General features: G+C 59.9%; 6 protein-coding genes across 6 annotated transcripts; 3 read left to right on the top strand and 3 right to left on the bottom strand.

Moving 5' to 3' along the window:
- The first annotated feature begins 380 nt into the window (after positions 1 to 380).
- SCHCODRAFT_02643411 (uncharacterized protein) lies at positions 381 to 1391 on the top strand. The gene is made up of 2 exons (XM_003027329.2): positions 381 to 634; positions 688 to 1391. Exons 1-2 carry the CDS (start codon positions 425 to 427, stop codon positions 1120 to 1122), a joined length of 645 nt encoding a protein of 214 aa, XP_003027375.2. The 5' UTR covers positions 381 to 424; the 3' UTR covers positions 1123 to 1391.
- A 502-nt stretch (positions 1392 to 1893) lies between these two features.
- Positions 1894 to 5769, bottom strand: SCHCODRAFT_02673190 (uncharacterized protein; the record flags this gene model as incomplete). The annotated part of the gene is made up of 16 exons (XM_050346668.1): positions 1894 to 2202; positions 2259 to 2438; positions 2999 to 3166; positions 3211 to 3345; positions 3395 to 3444; positions 3491 to 3526; positions 3621 to 3636; positions 3746 to 3835; positions 3894 to 4061; positions 4117 to 4189; positions 4246 to 4431; positions 4453 to 4523; positions 4770 to 4946; positions 5396 to 5568; positions 5627 to 5665; positions 5712 to 5769. The coding sequence occupies 16 exons, from the start codon at positions 5767 to 5769 to the stop codon at positions 1894 to 1896; spliced, it is 1929 nt and encodes a 642-aa protein (XP_050197503.1).
- A 2165-nt stretch (positions 5770 to 7934) lies between these two features.
- SCHCODRAFT_02592980 (uncharacterized protein) lies at positions 7935 to 9505 on the bottom strand. The gene is made up of 4 exons (XM_003027148.3): positions 8744 to 9505; positions 8652 to 8699; positions 8562 to 8583; positions 7935 to 8490 (listed from the first exon to the last, which is right to left on the bottom strand). Exons 1-4 carry the CDS (start codon positions 9069 to 9071, stop codon positions 8193 to 8195), a joined length of 696 nt encoding a protein of 231 aa, XP_003027194.1. The 5' UTR covers positions 9072 to 9505; the 3' UTR covers positions 7935 to 8192.
- Positions 9506 to 9623: 118 nt separating this feature from the next.
- SCHCODRAFT_02518543 (uncharacterized protein) lies at positions 9624 to 10646 on the top strand (the record flags this gene model as incomplete). Its single annotated transcript, XM_003027328.1, has 3 exons — positions 9624 to 9837; positions 9890 to 10158; positions 10212 to 10646. The coding sequence occupies 3 exons, from the start codon at positions 9624 to 9626 to the stop codon at positions 10644 to 10646; spliced, it is 918 nt and encodes a 305-aa protein (XP_003027374.1).
- Positions 10647 to 11490: 844 nt separating this feature from the next.
- SCHCODRAFT_01106313 (uncharacterized protein) lies at positions 11491 to 11978 on the top strand (the record flags this gene model as incomplete). The annotated part of the gene is made up of 2 exons (XM_003027327.2): positions 11491 to 11722; positions 11788 to 11978. The coding sequence occupies 2 exons, from the start codon at positions 11491 to 11493 to the stop codon at positions 11976 to 11978; spliced, it is 423 nt and encodes a 140-aa protein (XP_003027373.1).
- Positions 11979 to 12257: 279 nt separating this feature from the next.
- SCHCODRAFT_02519076 (uncharacterized protein) lies at positions 12258 to 14016 on the bottom strand (the record flags this gene model as incomplete). The annotated part of the gene is made up of 10 exons (XM_003027147.3): positions 12258 to 12364; positions 12418 to 12466; positions 12511 to 12686; positions 12735 to 12783; positions 12917 to 12966; positions 13013 to 13086; positions 13395 to 13550; positions 13602 to 13702; positions 13754 to 13824; positions 13917 to 14016. 10 exons carry the CDS (start codon positions 14014 to 14016, stop codon positions 12258 to 12260), a joined length of 933 nt encoding a protein of 310 aa, XP_003027193.2.
- Between the last annotated feature and the right edge of the window lie 1436 nt (positions 14017 to 15452).

Raw genomic sequence — 15452 nt, 5'->3', positions numbered from 1 at the left:
GAACGTGTGACCCAGGCCCACAATCCTCGCACCAGATATGGAAACGGGCCTCGGCGTCTCCTTCATTGTGCACGCAATCAGCACAGCGGAATCTTCGCGTGTCTTCTGACAATCACATCTTTATAAGAGCTCGAGAGCTTCCGTCATGCCGTCAACTGCAGCCGCCCCCGCCTCAGCCTACAGTTCTTTGCCTCCTCGAGCCTTTACCCCGCCATGACGCGCAACATTCACCACCTCAGCCTCGTCGATCCGGCGCTCCATCATCCTGCTCTCGCAGATGTACTCAAGGTCCCGGTCAACCGTGCAGTGATCGGTACGACCAACTCCTCTACAGCCATCCTCACGATACTCAACCGTATCTGCAGACTACGTTGTCGACGTAACTGTGGACACGGTTGACTTTGCCCTCGGGCGCTCTTCCGCGATGAAGCGCGGCCGCTCTGCACGTCGCGACCAAAAGCGCATCGCCTTCACCGAGCTCATCCAACGCGTGATTGCCCGCGCCGAAGTCCCCATCACCGTCGTCCTCGTCCTCCTCGCCTACATCGATAGGTGCAAGCCGCATCTGCGCGTGGCCTCCGACGCCTACGTGCACGAGCGCATCTTCCTCGGCGCCCTCATCGTGGCAGCCAAGGTACGTTTCACAAGCCCCTTCGCATCGATTACCCCATCTCACGTCCTTCGCAGTACCTGAACGACTGCTCCCCCAAAAACGGCCACTGGGCGCGCTACACCGCCGAGTTCTCCAAAGCGGACATCGGCCTCATCGAGCGCGAGTTCCTCGCCGTCCTCGACTTTGACCTCGGCTTCAAGGAGGCGGACCTGCTCGCGCACTGCGACGCGCTCCTCGGCTGCGCGGAGCCGACGCCCGCGTACCGGCACAGCAAGCCCGTGCGGCGCGTCGTGCGCGAGGAGATCGAGGAGGTCCCCCGCGATGCGTCCACGAGCCCTGTCTCCTCCGTATCCTCCGCCGACTCGACCCCGCCGCGCACGCCGCACACCACCGAGATGCTCCCGCCGGCGCACAAGCACGTCCGCAAGGTCGCCGCGTCGAAGTCGCACCTCGTGCTCAGCGACACGCCGCTCAGCCAAATCTGCGCGGTCACCGTCGTCGCCTCATAGACGGGTGCCCCGTCGGGCTCCGCTCCTTCCCGCTGCTACCCCATAATGGGGCACCGGCAAACTTTACTGCTCTGCACCGCTTTCGACACATAGAGTTCACGAACCCCCAGCTATCGGTGCGACTCCTCGCCACATACAGTGCGAGACATCACACCACACATTATGGACACGGGATACCACATCATGCACGCACGTAACTTATAGGGCTATTTATTTGGGCTTTATGCAACACTGTATGTACTAGTATGCAAGAGATTCCATCTTCTTCCCAGATTAACTGTGTGATTAAGCGGTTGAGAGTCTCGCTATCGCAGTGACGATTCAGAAAGCATTCATCCTAACGGGGATCCGGAAAGTTCGACATTGTCTGTACGTGATCTTCACCCGCTCTTCCTCCCTCAGGCCCCCGACTCCTACCGCGACTCGCTAGGTACAGCATGGCTTCCTACCCGGTGACCTCCGCGACGCTGGGCATGTCGTACATGTGCGCCACCGATTGCGCTCGTTCGGACGGCTGCGGCTTGGAATCAGTGGTGATATGAGGCGGGAGGGATGCGGATGTCGCGCGAGAGCGCACCTCGCCATCCCCGGCTTGCCTACCTGTCGCAGTCACGAGAGGCATGTACTCACACGCGAATAGAATGCCAATGAGCTGGAATTTCAAGTCTATGCTACGAACATATGACAGTACTACTTGTACACGACGAATGGAGGGTGGGCTGGCCGAAGGCTTCCCCCTCCGATACCAGCAAGTGCGCGTCGGACGGAGGGCTATTCCCCCATCTCACGCAACCGCCCTCCTTTGCTCGCCGTCGCTCGCCTCGCTCCTAGCGCGCCCGGGAGCGCCCTTTGCCCATGCTCCTTCTCACCTCGCCTCGCCTCGCCCCTCCTACCCTCCCATATCGTCCGCGCAAGCGCGCTAAACGCCTCGCCCGAGTCCCTCTCACCTTCGCGCTTCGAATCCGCGCCAAAGAACCCCGACAGCGACGGCCATCTCAATTTCGACACCCCCCTCGCCTCCTCGTACCTCGCCGAATCCCCCCGTCTCAAGGCGTCGAAAGCTCGCCGACGTCGCGCAGGCTGTTCTCAAGAGTCAGTACGCGACGTAGCACAAGGCAGAAACGACGAGTACTCACCGAGGGCGCAGCCGGCAATGTCGAGACGAGGGGGGAGGGGGAGGTGTTCGAGAACTTGACCGACGACTTGAGCGCGGCGCCGGCTTTCGCGCCATTCCCCAGGGGACCCGTCGTGTTGTGGAGTGCCTTGGCGTTTGAATCGGGCTTCCCCACGCCGCTTCCGCTTCTAGGCAACACGGGCTAAGGAGGGGAATGAGTTTCTGAAGAAAACGAGGAAAGGGGCTCAGTTTGGACGCGCTCACCGTGAAACTTCGAGCGTGGTCGGGGGCCTACTGCTACTGACTATTCGCGAGGAGAATGCGCCGATGCGCGTCCTCGTCGTCCCACTGCGAGGGTGTCTTATCCCCCCTCCCCACGCGGCTTATGTCCACTCGCCGGGTCAGCGGGGCGCCGAAGGTCGCGCTTTCGAGCATCGTTGGACCCCTCTAGCACAAGGTATGTCAGACCCCAGCGCTCAGTGCTTTACTGCGATGGCTCACCGAGTTATGAGGGTGGGGAATCCCCCCAACCCCCACCCCACCCCTCCGAAGCGCACTGGCCATTTCGCGACGTGCTGGCCCCAACGGCGATGCTTATACTGTATCTATAGATTGTAATAGCGATGTATTAGGTAGAAAAAGTGGGTACGACACGCACCTTGGAGCGAGGGGACGACACATCCACCTCCTTCCCCCTTGCATGCCGACTCAACCCCAAGTCAGATCGCCCTCAGCAACGCGTCGTAAGCGCGTCATTATCACCATCCTCCACAATTCCAGTGCGCTCCTTGTGATTTGACAAGGCATGGGGGTTGTGGGGTGATGGGGGATGGCCGTGATTGAAGAGCGGGGGCGCCGCATCCCTTCACCCCTCGTGAGTATTGGGGTGCTCGCGGCCTCGAGTGGCGTGGAATGCGGCGATGAGGAGGTCTGGGAGTTGATGAGTATCAGTGGATAGACAAGTGAATGGGTACATACCTTGGTAGTCCGTTAGGCGAACGAATATCCGTGAATTCGTCGACTCGGCCTAGCCGCATGCGTCGAACGTCACTCGTCCATCTTGAGGCGGCGTGCGGCGATGAGGACGGCATAGGGAACAGCATGGTAGTCTGAGTTACGGTGAGCCAGGTCGATAGCATTGAAGAGGAAGGAACATACCTCAGTCAATCGACGTGGCGGCGCTTCGCCTCGCCTCGACCGGCTCTCAGCTACGTGGAATCAGGATTAGGGTTATGCTCGCACGTCGCCGCGTACCGACATAGTCTCCCCTCCCATCAGCCGTGCGAGGGGCTACCAAGAAAGCGGTATGTTAGGACAAAATTTCGCATTTGCAGAAAAAGGGTCAGTCGTGGCATCGAGGTAACGGGCGGCGATGGCGACTTACATCCGTGCCGAGGTCGCTGCCGCATACGGCGATGCGTCCTGCCGTCACCGAGGAACGTGGGATCGGTCAGTCTGGGTAAAAAGGTCAGGGTAGGGGTAGGGAGTACGAAATTTGCAGGTACTCACCTCGAGCGCAATGTCGGGATTGACTGGAATGTCGTCGGCGTCAATCTCGACGTCGTCTGGCATCCCTCTACGCGTCGGAGACACAGCTGGCTAAGATTATACGAACGTGGTCAGTCAAATCCCTCGTCGTCGACAACGTCGTGCTCACCGTTCTCGTCGACGCGCTCGCCGTTCGCGTACCGAGACGGCAGACGCCGAGCCCGCTCGTGGATCGTGGAGGTGGGACTCTCTTGGGGTCAGGACTCAGCCCTCTATTTCGGCGGCGGCGGTGGTGGCGAAATGAGCGGGGCGACATTTGGCCATGATCTCCCGTTTTCTGCACAGATGGATCAGAACGACGGCAGCGTCTGCACGAGGCATCCGCCACATACCGGCATAGTCTCCCCTCCTGCGAGATTTGGTCGGCAGCGCAAGGACAGGGTGCGTGGGGGAGATATCTCGCGTCTGCAGGGGAGTATTCAGTCGTGGTTATAAGACGGCGAACCGCCCGCATTACTTACCCGTCTTTGTGGCGGCTACTTTGCCCTCTGACTCCAACGGCGGTGGGGCGGTCGGCAAGGTCCTGAACCATCGCGCAAGTCGACTTGCTGCCGACAGCGTTCCCCCGTGCGTCGTCTGGGTATGCGCGGATGAACAGAGCGAGGGGAGGCGCGAGCCTGCCTGCGCGCTCGTCAGACAACCGTCGACTTTGCGCGTGACCGGCTCACCTCGCAGCCTCTCGTCGAGTACGACGGCTCGTATGTAGCTTGCGCTCGCGCCGCTTCGCGGCCGCAAGCTCCTCCCGGCCTCGTGAGCGATCTCAACATGTCCTGCAAAGCCAAAATGTCAGCAAAAGCTGTAGATTCACAGTGGAGGCATACCTGGTCTGCCGCCTTCTTCGCCCTAGGAGCCCCGCGCATGCCTCCGGCGGCTCGGGGGTCGCGTAAATTTGTCAGGTCTGGGTTGATTCAGCGAAGGACGGGGGCCTGATTAACGGCTTCACGAAATTAGCACCGGGTCAAACGCGTCATTCCATAGAGCTCACTTCGGCGTACTGCATGGTAGAGACATGATTCGCGCCGAGCATGCAGCGTAGTCTCGGCGTCTGCGGGTCCTTGATGGAGGCTCGGTGGGCGCAAGGGCATCCGAACGGCGTTCTTCTCTGCGGGAAGTCGTGCGCTTGCCCGTCAATCGCATCGGATGCGTCACGGTTGGCGTCGATCTGAGCAGCAAAGGCGTCAGTCGACGCCGCACTAGCTGCGTGCTGCGCTGCGCACCTCTGATCTCAATCCCGCGACCACAATCCCCCCGCCGGAACAACGTTTCGTCTTGCTAAACCAAGGTCAGTCGGGGAGGAGGGACGACAAGAGAGCGAGAACCACCTGATGATCACGCATCGGCGGATCCGTGGCGAGCCCCGTCACTGTCCTGTGTACTGGCGACGTCGGGGACGTGGTGGTGGTGGGAAGCAAGAGGTCAGCGACACGTGTCGTAATGAATTCAATGGACTTACGACATGCGCCACAGCGACGAGGTCACAGACTGCGCGCTGTCTCGTTGGTCGTGGGGTGAACTGCCAGATAGGCAGATACGTGGTGGCAGAAATATAGAGACCGCGATGTTAGCACGCCAGCGGGCTCCCTATTGAGACGAAATGAAACAGAAACTTACCGAACGAGCGACTGCCGCATGCGCTGACCGCGCCGAATGTGAAGTTGAGGGCCTAGGGAGTCGATGGCGTTTGATGTGAGGAAGGTCATCGAGGGAGAGTTGACGGTCAGCAGCGGACGTGGATGTGAAGACGAGATCGAACTCACTCAAGCCGGCAGCAGCGCTCGGTAGCCCTGCATAGGAGAGGGTCAGAAACCTGCCCTAATCCCTTCGTATATCGAGCCCACTCACATGTAGCGCCGAAAATATGAAGGAGACGATGAAAAACATCTCATTCCAGTGAGTAAATGCGAGATGAGGGAAGGTGAGGCCTTACCTTGTCGCCAGTACTGACGCTCCGCAAGTGACCGAGCGTCTGTAGTAGACTGGAACATCTGTCTTTGAAGCCGTCAGTAGAAGGAAAGCAGAGGTGAGAAACAACGAATCAAAAAGCGACTTGACGCAGCGGGCTGCAGGCCCGCTGAGATCGAGGATAAGCGCTTCGTCAAGAGATTCAGAGGAAGCAAAGGGAACGAGGATGCTGTGAGAAAGGTAGGTAGTGGGATGTCCGAGCGAAGGAAGGGCTAAATGAAGGGAGGATGTGAGGAGAGAAGTGAGGAGGGAGGGGAAGTGAGGATAGAAGCCGACTCACCCTACTCTTTATACCAATCCTTCGAGCGCACGGACTCGTCAAACGTCGTCGCATCCTCCCCTTGATGCCCCACCTCTGCGCTCAGCGGATTTGACTTGCCATCGACCGGATATTCCTTGCCGCCTCGCCCTGCTCCTGCTCAGCCCCAACGGCGCATATTCCGAGCTTCCCTTCGAATTCAGGAGTCCGGCGTCCGGGTCCCCGTGTCTTGATGATGACAAATGATGGGACCCTGAGTGATCGGTGTCGAGAAACTGCCTCCGCGCCAGTGGAAGTTACGAGGTGAGGCGAGGCGAGGCGGTAGGAGCGGTGTTGGCAAACCAAGTACATGGATGTCGGGGAGGGAGAAGACTGCAGCGAGGGATGAGTATGTTGTGAGCGAGTAGGGGTTGGGTAGTGGACAGTGCTCAGACGTCGAGGAACATCCGCTGCTGCTCATTCAGCCAGGGGAGTGTCGTTTGGCGCATAGCGGTGATTTGCGCGGTAGCAAGGATAGATCACGTCGCCATAATCCTGCACTGTCGTCTCTCGTTCGTCTCAGTCCACCTCGTGTGGTTTTCCAAGTCTGAAGGCCAGTGACCAAAACCTCCAGAAAGCGTCGTGATCGCTGAGCGTGCGTTTGCCGCATAAGGCAGGCTTTCAGCCCTCGCAGAGAAACAAGTGCCAGACGTCCGACGGACATTCTCTCGGCGTGTATCACGATACCAGCGAGTGTCCCTTACCACACTCGACTAGCTGCGCTTCGATATGTTGCAAGTGTGCAAGCGCAAAGCGCCGCATTCCGCACTTCCAGCCAAAAGTCCAACTCACCAGTCGTCTCCGTCTCACTCGCGGCAACATTCCGCCGGTCCGGCACGCCCCGAGCCTCCGTGTTTCGGTGATTTGGAGCGCGAATTTCGAAGGTGAGCCGCGGAAGATTGGGGGCGAGGCAGGGTCTTGGAATAAGTCGATAAGTGTACTTTTCATTGTTCTGCGGCGCTCGGAAGCGAAAGACAGAATGTTATGACGAGGGGGACGACTTACGCGTGACTATCAGGACGGGAAAAGGCGAAACGGCGAAGTGTTCTGCCTTGAGTCGAGCGGGGAACTCGAGCGCTCCTGAGTTGATCCCTGCATTCCGGCAGGAGAACTCGGTGTGCCTTCTTCACAGGCACTTTAGCGTGACCACAAGTCTCGTTCAGGTCAGCTCGAGCCAGTCCCGAGTCACAGAAGCCCGCGCACAGACGGACCTAGGGGTCCCGCGGCTCGGTGATGAGCTATGAGTTGTCAGTGCCGCTCCGAGGGTCTTTGTCTCATTTGGGATGCTCGGTTCGTGAAGGCACCTGGCAATGCACATCTCTTCGAGGTCTTCTTCCCCCACGAGTCGATGGGACTTGTCCCCGCCGACTTATCGCTGATCTGATCTCGACCGCGGGGGAACCGCTTGAGCTGACGAGTTCGGGCATACTCGCAGTGAATCCGGCGCGGATGGCCATCGATAGAGACATCGAAGTCGTAGGTATACGTATCTAGTGCGTCGGCGGTCATCGTCGGTGGGGAACGCACATGAGCGCGTGAGACAAGGGACGGGTTCGACACGTCAAAGCTGGATTCGAACTCGGCGGCTCACCGGCGCGACTCCCGGGGAGCTCACGAGTTCGCTGCCGCCGCGATGAGCATCTTGTTCTCAACCGTCGTGCACGGCGTCTCTCGACTGCGGATGGGGTGCGGGCTGTCGCGGGGGCTCTCTCCGATGTTGTGCATGCACTGAGCTCACGTTCTGTGAGTGTCTTCTCTCTGCATTCAATTTATTTGTCTCATGCTCATCCAGCTGCTCGCAGCTCGACGTGCTCAACAGGGGCTGTCTTATGCGCTGGGAACTATCAGTCCACATTATCAATGCTGTAGACTACACGTTAGAGCCCGTATCAGTCTCAAGTCATTCATTTCATTGAGATGATGCTCAAGAAAGCATCGAGTCTCGAGCTTCTCTGCCCGCTGCTGGATAAATCTACCAAGCGCGGAGAGCGCCCAAACAGGCAGGTACTGTCAGCGCACAGGCTTGCTGAGTTGATGGGTTGAGGATCAGGGTCCCGCCCCATCACACGCCACCGACGGCGATCACGGTACATGCCGTGTGTCTCGTCACCTCCCTGCACTTCTTTGTCTACACTCAAGCTTTCTCCTCTACACTCTGACTTTCTCCGCTTCCTGATTCTCGCTCTGACGCCAGCTACCTGAGATGGAGGTCAGCAACTCATTCACAAGGGGCGAGATGCAACGACACCAGTGCAAGCGAGGCGGGGCGTGTTCGAGAGCACGGGAGCGAGCAAGGAGGAGCCGAGGGTTGCCCTGAAGCCGGAGCGAGCAGACCATGCGAGCAGGACGGTCACGGCGATACAAGGCCAAGAGGAGCGCCAGCGATTGTCGACGGAGCCCGAGAGAAGCGCGCGAGAGCCCGAGGAAAGCAGCCGAGGCGGACGGGCTGCAGACGAGCGACGTTAGCTCGCAGAGAAGGTACGAGTACTTGCCTCGTCTCACGAGTCCAGCACTGACATCATTCCGGCGTGGCACGAGCCTAACGAGCAGGATCAGCACAAGGACAAGGTGCGTGCATCGAGCGCGATGCACGGACGATGAGCTTACCAGAGCCGTACAGATTCGCCGAGCACGCACTTTCGAGTCGAGCAAGGCCTGTATTCATCAAGTCGAGGCATACATTGAGTACTACAGCGTACCCATCCCACCCGCTATCGAGCGCTTCGAGACGAGCCGGATGAGCCTGATCGGCAGGAAGAGCGCCACCGACGTCCTCTGCACACGGGCGACTCGGTCAGCGGCGATGGGCGCGATCGTGCGAGCAAGTGCGACGTGAGTTTTCTGTTCACTCCCGCCGTCGTCGATAAGCTTACCAGTGTCCCGCGGCATTGGACGAGCGCAGAATTGGGGGTTTCCGTCACCAAAATCGCCTGGAGCTCCCCGCGCGAGCGCGGGGCAGTCGGACGTACTCGCACCCTCCCCTCCTTCATCACCGGGCCGGGACCAGCAAGTCCGTGTACCGCGCATTTTCGACGATTTGGGGCGTCAAAAATCGCGGGAGGTCCCCGCGCGAGCGCGGTAAGTGTTCGTTCTCTACACGGCGTCGCGCTGACCCTCCCCTTCTCCGCCCGCCCCTCGGACCCCACGCACCTCGGGGGCAGGAGGGGCGGGAGGGGGAAGGAGGAGGAGAAGGGAGGGGGAGAGGAGGGGAGGGGAGAGCATTGCTGTGAGAGCCAAAGTAGAGGTGTTTCGGTGTGGATAGGCCAGAGCTTAAGCGCTCGCTGCGCTCGCGACGCGCAGAGGGGGGATGGACTCTGGGGGCGGCGCGAAAGAGTGCGTTTTCGGCAATTGCCGAACTGGATCAAAAGGCGAATTGCGGGCGCGGGAGGGCGGGGGGAGGGTCGGCGAGGGTAGAGTAGCAGTGTAGGGCAGTTTTGCTATCGACTGGTGGTGGTTCCGAGGCGAACGGCGGGGAGTGAGCGAGCAAGTCGAACTTGAACATGGCGGACAGAGGCAAGACGCGGCGGGCGGGGGCGAGGGTGCGGCTGTCGGGCCGAGATGCGCGATGGGAGATGGGAGATGCGATCGGCGGACGAGTTCCCCTCCTGCGTCCTGGCGACGATCTGCGCGTCCCCGGTTGGTCGGGCAGCTGCAACCCAGGCCCACAATCCTCGCACCAGATATGGAAACGGGCCTCCGCGCAACATTCACCACCTCAGCCTCGTCGATCCGGCGCTCCATCATCCCGCTCTCGCAGATGTACTCAAGGTCCCGGTCAACCGTGCAGTGATCGGTACGACCAACTCCTCTACAGCTATCCTCACGATACTCAACCGTATCTGCAGACTACGTTGTCGACGTAACTGTGGACACGGTTGACTTTGCCCTCGGGCGCTCTTCCGCGATGAAGCGCGGCCGCTCTGCACGTCGCGACCAAAAGCGTGTCGCCTTCACCGAGCTCATCCAACGCGTGATCGCCCGCGCTGAGGTCCCCATCACCGTCGTCCTCGTCCTCCTCGCCTACATCGATAGGTGCAAGCCGCATCTGCGCGTGGCCTCCGACGCCTACGTGCACGAGCGCATCTTCCTCGGCGCCCTCATCGTGGCAGCCAAGGTACGTTTCACAAGCCCCTTCGCATCGATTACCCCATCTCACGTCCTTCGCAGTACCTGAACGACTGCTCCCCCAAAAACGGCCACTGGGCGCGCTACACCGCCGAGTTCTCCAAGGCGGACATCGGCCTCATCGAGCGCGAGTTCCTCGCCGTCCTCGACTTTGACCTCGGCTTCAAGGAGGCGGACCTGCTCGCGCACTGCGACGCGCTCCTCGGCTGCGCGGAGCCGACGCCCGCGTACCGGCACAGCAAGCCCGTGCGGCGCGTCGTGCGCGAGGAGATCGAGGAGGTCCCCCGCGATGCGTCCACGAGCCCTGTCTCCTCCGTGTCCTCCGCCGACTCGACGCCGCCGCGCACGCCGCACACCGCCGAGATGCTCCCGTCGGCGCACAAGCACGTCCGCAAGGTCGCCGCGTCGAAGCCGCACCTCGTGCTCAGCGACACGCCGCTTAGCCAAATCTGCGCGGTCACCGTCGTCGCCTCATAGACGGGTGCCCTCATACGGGCTACCGTCGGGCTCCGTCCCTTCCCGCTGCTACCCCATAATGGGGCACCGGCAAACCTTACTGCATTGCACTGCTTTCGACACATAGACTTCACGAACCACCAGCTAATCGGTGCGACTCCTCGCCACATACAATGTGAGACATCACACCACATTATGGACCCGAGATACCACATCATGCACGCACGTAACTTATAGGGCTATTTATCTGGGCTTTATGCAACACTGTATGTACTAGTATGCAAGAGATTCCATCTTCTTCCCAGATTAACTGTGTGATTCAGCGGTCGAGAGTCTCGCTATCGCAGTGACGATTCAGAAAGCATTCATCCTAACGGGGATCCGGAAAGTTCAACATTGTCTGCACGTTACCTTCCTCCCTCAGTCCCCCGACTCCTACCGCAACTCGCTAGGTACAGGATGACTTCCTACCCGGTGACCTCCGCGACGCTGGGCATGTCGTACATGTGCGCCACCGATTGCGCTCGTTCGGACGGCGGCGGCTTGGAGTCAGTGGTGATATGAGGCGGGAGGGATGCGGATGTCGCGCGAGAGCGCACCTCGCCATCCCCGGCTTGCCTACCTGTCGTACTCACGAGAGCCATGTACTCACACGCGAATAGAATGCCAATGAGCTGGAATTTCAAGTCTACGCTACGAGTACATGGCGGTACTACTTGTACACGACGAGGGAGGGTGACTGCCCCCCTCCGATACCACCAAGTGCGCGTCGGACGGAGGGCTATTCCCCCATCGCACGCGACCGCCCTCCTTTGCTCGCCGTCGCTCGCCTCGCTCCTAGCGCGCCCGGGAGCGCCCTTTGCCCATGCTCCTTCTCACCTCGCCTCGCCTCGCCTCGCCCCTCCTACCCTCGCTTATCGTCCGCGCACGCGCGCTAAGCGCCTCGCCCGAGTTCCTGCCACCTTCGCACTTCGATTCCGCGCCAGAGAAACCCGACAGCAAGGGCCATCTCAATTTCGACACCCCCCTCGCCTCCTCGTACCTCGCCGATTCCCCCCGTCTCAAGGCGTCGAAAGCTCGCCAACGTCGCGCAGGCTGTTCTCTAGAGTCAGTACGCGACGTACCACACGGCAGACACGACGTGTACTCACCGAGGGCGCAGCCGGCATCGTCGAGACGAGGGGAGAGGGGGAGGGGGTGGTGTTCCAGGACTTGACCGACGACTCGAGCGCGGCGCCGGCTTTCGCGCCTTTCCTCAGGGGACCCGTCGTCTTGTGGAGTGCCTTGGCGCTGGAATCGGCCTTCTCCGCGCCGCTGCCGCTTCTAGGCAACTCGGGCTGGGGAGGGGAATGAGTTTCTGAAGAAAATGAGGAAAGGGGCTCAGTTTGGATGCGCTCACCGTGAAACTTCGGGCGTGGTCGAGGGCCTGTTGCTACTTACTGTTTTAGAAGAGAATGCGCCGATGCGCGTCCTCGTCGTCCCACGGCGAGGGTGTCTTATCCCCCCTCCCCACGCCGCTCATGTCCACTCGCCGGGCCAGCGGGGTGCGAAAGGTCACGCTTTCGAGCGTCAGTAGACCTCTCTAGCACAATGCATGTCAGATCCCAGCGCTCAGTGCTTTACCACGAGGACTCACCGAGTTATGAAGGTGGCGAATCCCCCCACCCCCACCCCACCCCTCCGAAGCGCACTGGCCAGTTCGCGACGCGCTGGACCCGGCGGTAATGCTTGTACATTATCTATAGATTGTATGAGCAATGTATTAGGTAGAACATGTGGGTACGACACGTACCTTGAAGCGAGGGAGGCCCACATCCACCTCCTTCTACCTTGCCTGACGACTTAACCCCAAGTCAGATCGCCCTCAGCAGCGCGTCATGAGCACGTCCTTAGCACCATCCTCCACGATCTCAGTGCGCTCCCTGTGTATTGGCAAGACATGGGGGTTGTGGGGTGATGGGGGATGGCCGTGGAGGGGCGGGTGCGCCGCATCCCTTCTCCCCTCGTGAGTAGACAAGCGCTTGTAGCCTCGAGTGGCGTGGAATGCGGCGATGAGGAGGTCTATGAGGCGATGAGTAACAGTGGATAGACGAAGGAATGGGTACATACCTGGATAGCCTGCTAGGCGGACGAAAATCCGTGAATTCGTCGACTCGGCCTAGCCGCATGCGCGTCGAACGTCACTCGTCCATCTTGAGGCGGCGTGCGGCGATGAGGACGGCATAGGGTACAGCATGGTAGCCTGGATTAGGGTGAGCCAGGTCAATAGCATCGAAGAGGAAGGAACGTACCTCAACCAATCGACGTGACGGCGCTTCGCCTCGCCTCGACCGGCTCTCAGCTACGTGGAATCAGGATTAGGGTTATCCTCGCACGTCGCCGCGTACCGGCATAGTCTCCCCTCCCATCAGCCGTGCGAGGGGCTGCCAAGAAAGCGGCATGTGAGGTCAAAATCTCGCATCTGCAGGGAAAGGGTCAGTTGTGGCGTCGAGGTAACGGAAGGCGATGACGACCTACATGCAACTCAGCCCTCGATTGCGGCGCCGAAACGAGCGGGGCGACATTTGGCCATGACCTCCCGCTTTCTGCGCAGACGGATCAGAACGACGGCAGCGTCTGCGTGACGCATCCGCCACATATCGGCATAGTCTCCCTTCCTGCGAGATTGGGTCGGTAGCGCAAGGACAGGGTGCGTGGGGGCAATATTTCGTGTCTGCAGGGGAGAGGTCAGTCGTACTGCTAAGGCGACGAACCGCTGACATTACTTACCCGTCTTTGCGGCGGCTACTTAGCCTTCTGGCTCCAACGGCGGTGGGGCGGTCGGCAAGGTCGTGGACCATCGCGCAAGTCGACTTGCTGCCGACAGCGTTCCCCCGCGCGTCGTCTGAGTATGCGCGGATGAACAGAGCGAGGGGAGGCGCGAGCCTGCCTGCGCGCTCGTCAGACGACCGTCGACTTTGCGCGTGACCGGCTCACCTCCTTACCTCTCGTCGAGTACGACGGCTCGTTAAAGCTTGCGCTCGCGCCGCTTCGCGGCCGCGAGCCCCTCCCGGCCTCGTGAGCGATCTCAAAATGTCCTGCAAAGCGAAAATGTTAGCAAAAGCTGTAGATTCACAATGGAGGCATACCTGGTCTGCCGCATCCTTCGCCCTAGGAGCCCCGCGCGTGCCTCCGGCGGCTTGGGGGTCGCAGGAAATTGCTGTTCAAAGGGTCAATGAGCACCCGAGAAGGGCGGTCATATTTTCGTGTCGAAAATGCGACATTCAGACGTGTTATGCTTACCTCAATGACCCCGAGAACCTGCGGCGTTCTCAGCGCGTCGTGTAGTCAAAGCCGGCACCCCAAGGAGCTCGATGAAGGTCTGTGGCACCTCCAGAACTTGATGGTGCATGACAAAGTCAGCACGCTTTCCAACGGGTAAAGGCATTGACTCACCGTGCATCTACGTGTCAATCGCCGTCGAGAGCGCGCGCGTGCCTCTGGCGGTTTTTGGGCCGCGTAGATATCGCTGCATGAGCGCCATTAGGTGTTCTTGTAGCTCGAACGGATCCTACGCACCTCAATGACCCCGAGAACCTAGTCGACGCGGCCTCCGTGCGGAAATCGGACTGTCGGGAAGCGATTCGACGGCTCGGCATCCTCAGTACTCGCCCATGGCACCTCCAGAACCTGATGGTGAACGTCAGAGGTCAGCCAGATATCCAACTAAAAGTGAAATACATACCTAGATGATCGCATATGTCCCGAAGTCCCGCGCATGCCTCCGGCGGCTCGGGGGGTCGCGTAAATCCGTCAGGTCTGGGTTCATTCAGCGAAGACCGGGGCCTGATCAACGGCTTCACGAAATCGGCACCGGGTCAAACGCGTCGTTCCGCAGAGCTCACCTTGGCATACCGCATGTAGAGACATGATTCGCGCCAAGCATGCAGCGTACTCTCGGTGTCTGCGGGATCCTGGTGTAGGCTTTGTGGGCGCAAGGGCATCCAGACGGCGTTCTTCTCGGCGGGACGTCGCGCTCGCCCGTCGATTGCATCGGAGGCGGAGGCGTCGATCTGAGCAGCAAAGACGTCAGTCAACCCCCGTGCTGTCAGTGCGCTGCGCCGCGCGTACCTCTGACCCTCGTTCCCGCGATCACCATCCCCCGGCAAGCAACGCCTCGACTTGCTAGAGTGCACCAAGGCCAGTAGGGGAGGGAGAACGACAAGAGAGCGAGAACCACCTAGTGATCACGCATCGGCGGATCTGTGGCGGGCCCCGCCGTTGTCCTCTGTACTGGCGACGTCGGGGACGTGGTGGTGGTGGGAAGCAAGAGGTCAGCGACACGTGTCGTAATGAATTCAATGGACTTACGACATGCGCCGCAGCGACGAGGTGACAGACTGCGTGCTGTCTCGTTGGTCGCGGAATGAGCTGCCAGATAGACAGATGCGTGGTGAGCGATGCGGTAGAGATATAGAGACGGCGAGGCTAGCATACCGGCGGGGCCGGTATTTTGACGAAGTGGCAACGAAATGAAAACAAAAGCTTACCGAACGAGCGACTGCCGCACGCGGTGACTGCGTGGGGGGCAGCGTTGAGAACTTGGGGAGAGATTCAACGGAATTTAATGTTGAGAAGGTCGTCGAGGGACGGTTGACGATCAGCAGCGGACCTGAATGTGAAGAGGGGATCGAACTCACAAGGATCCGACGCTAAGTCGGCAGCAGCGCTCGGTAGCCCTGCATAAGAGAGGGACAAAAGACTAATCTAATCCCTTCGTATATCGATAACACTCGCATAGAGCGCCATAAAACGAAGGAGACGATCAAAAACGTCTAATTTCAGCGA

Source organism: Schizophyllum commune, assembly GCF_000143185.2.
Source record: "Schizophyllum commune H4-8 unplaced genomic scaffold SCHCOscaffold_14, whole genome shotgun sequence".
Classification (NCBI taxonomy): Eukaryota; Fungi; Basidiomycota; class Agaricomycetes; order Agaricales; family Schizophyllaceae; genus Schizophyllum; species Schizophyllum commune.
This window is presented reverse-complemented; position numbering and strand designations above follow the sequence as displayed.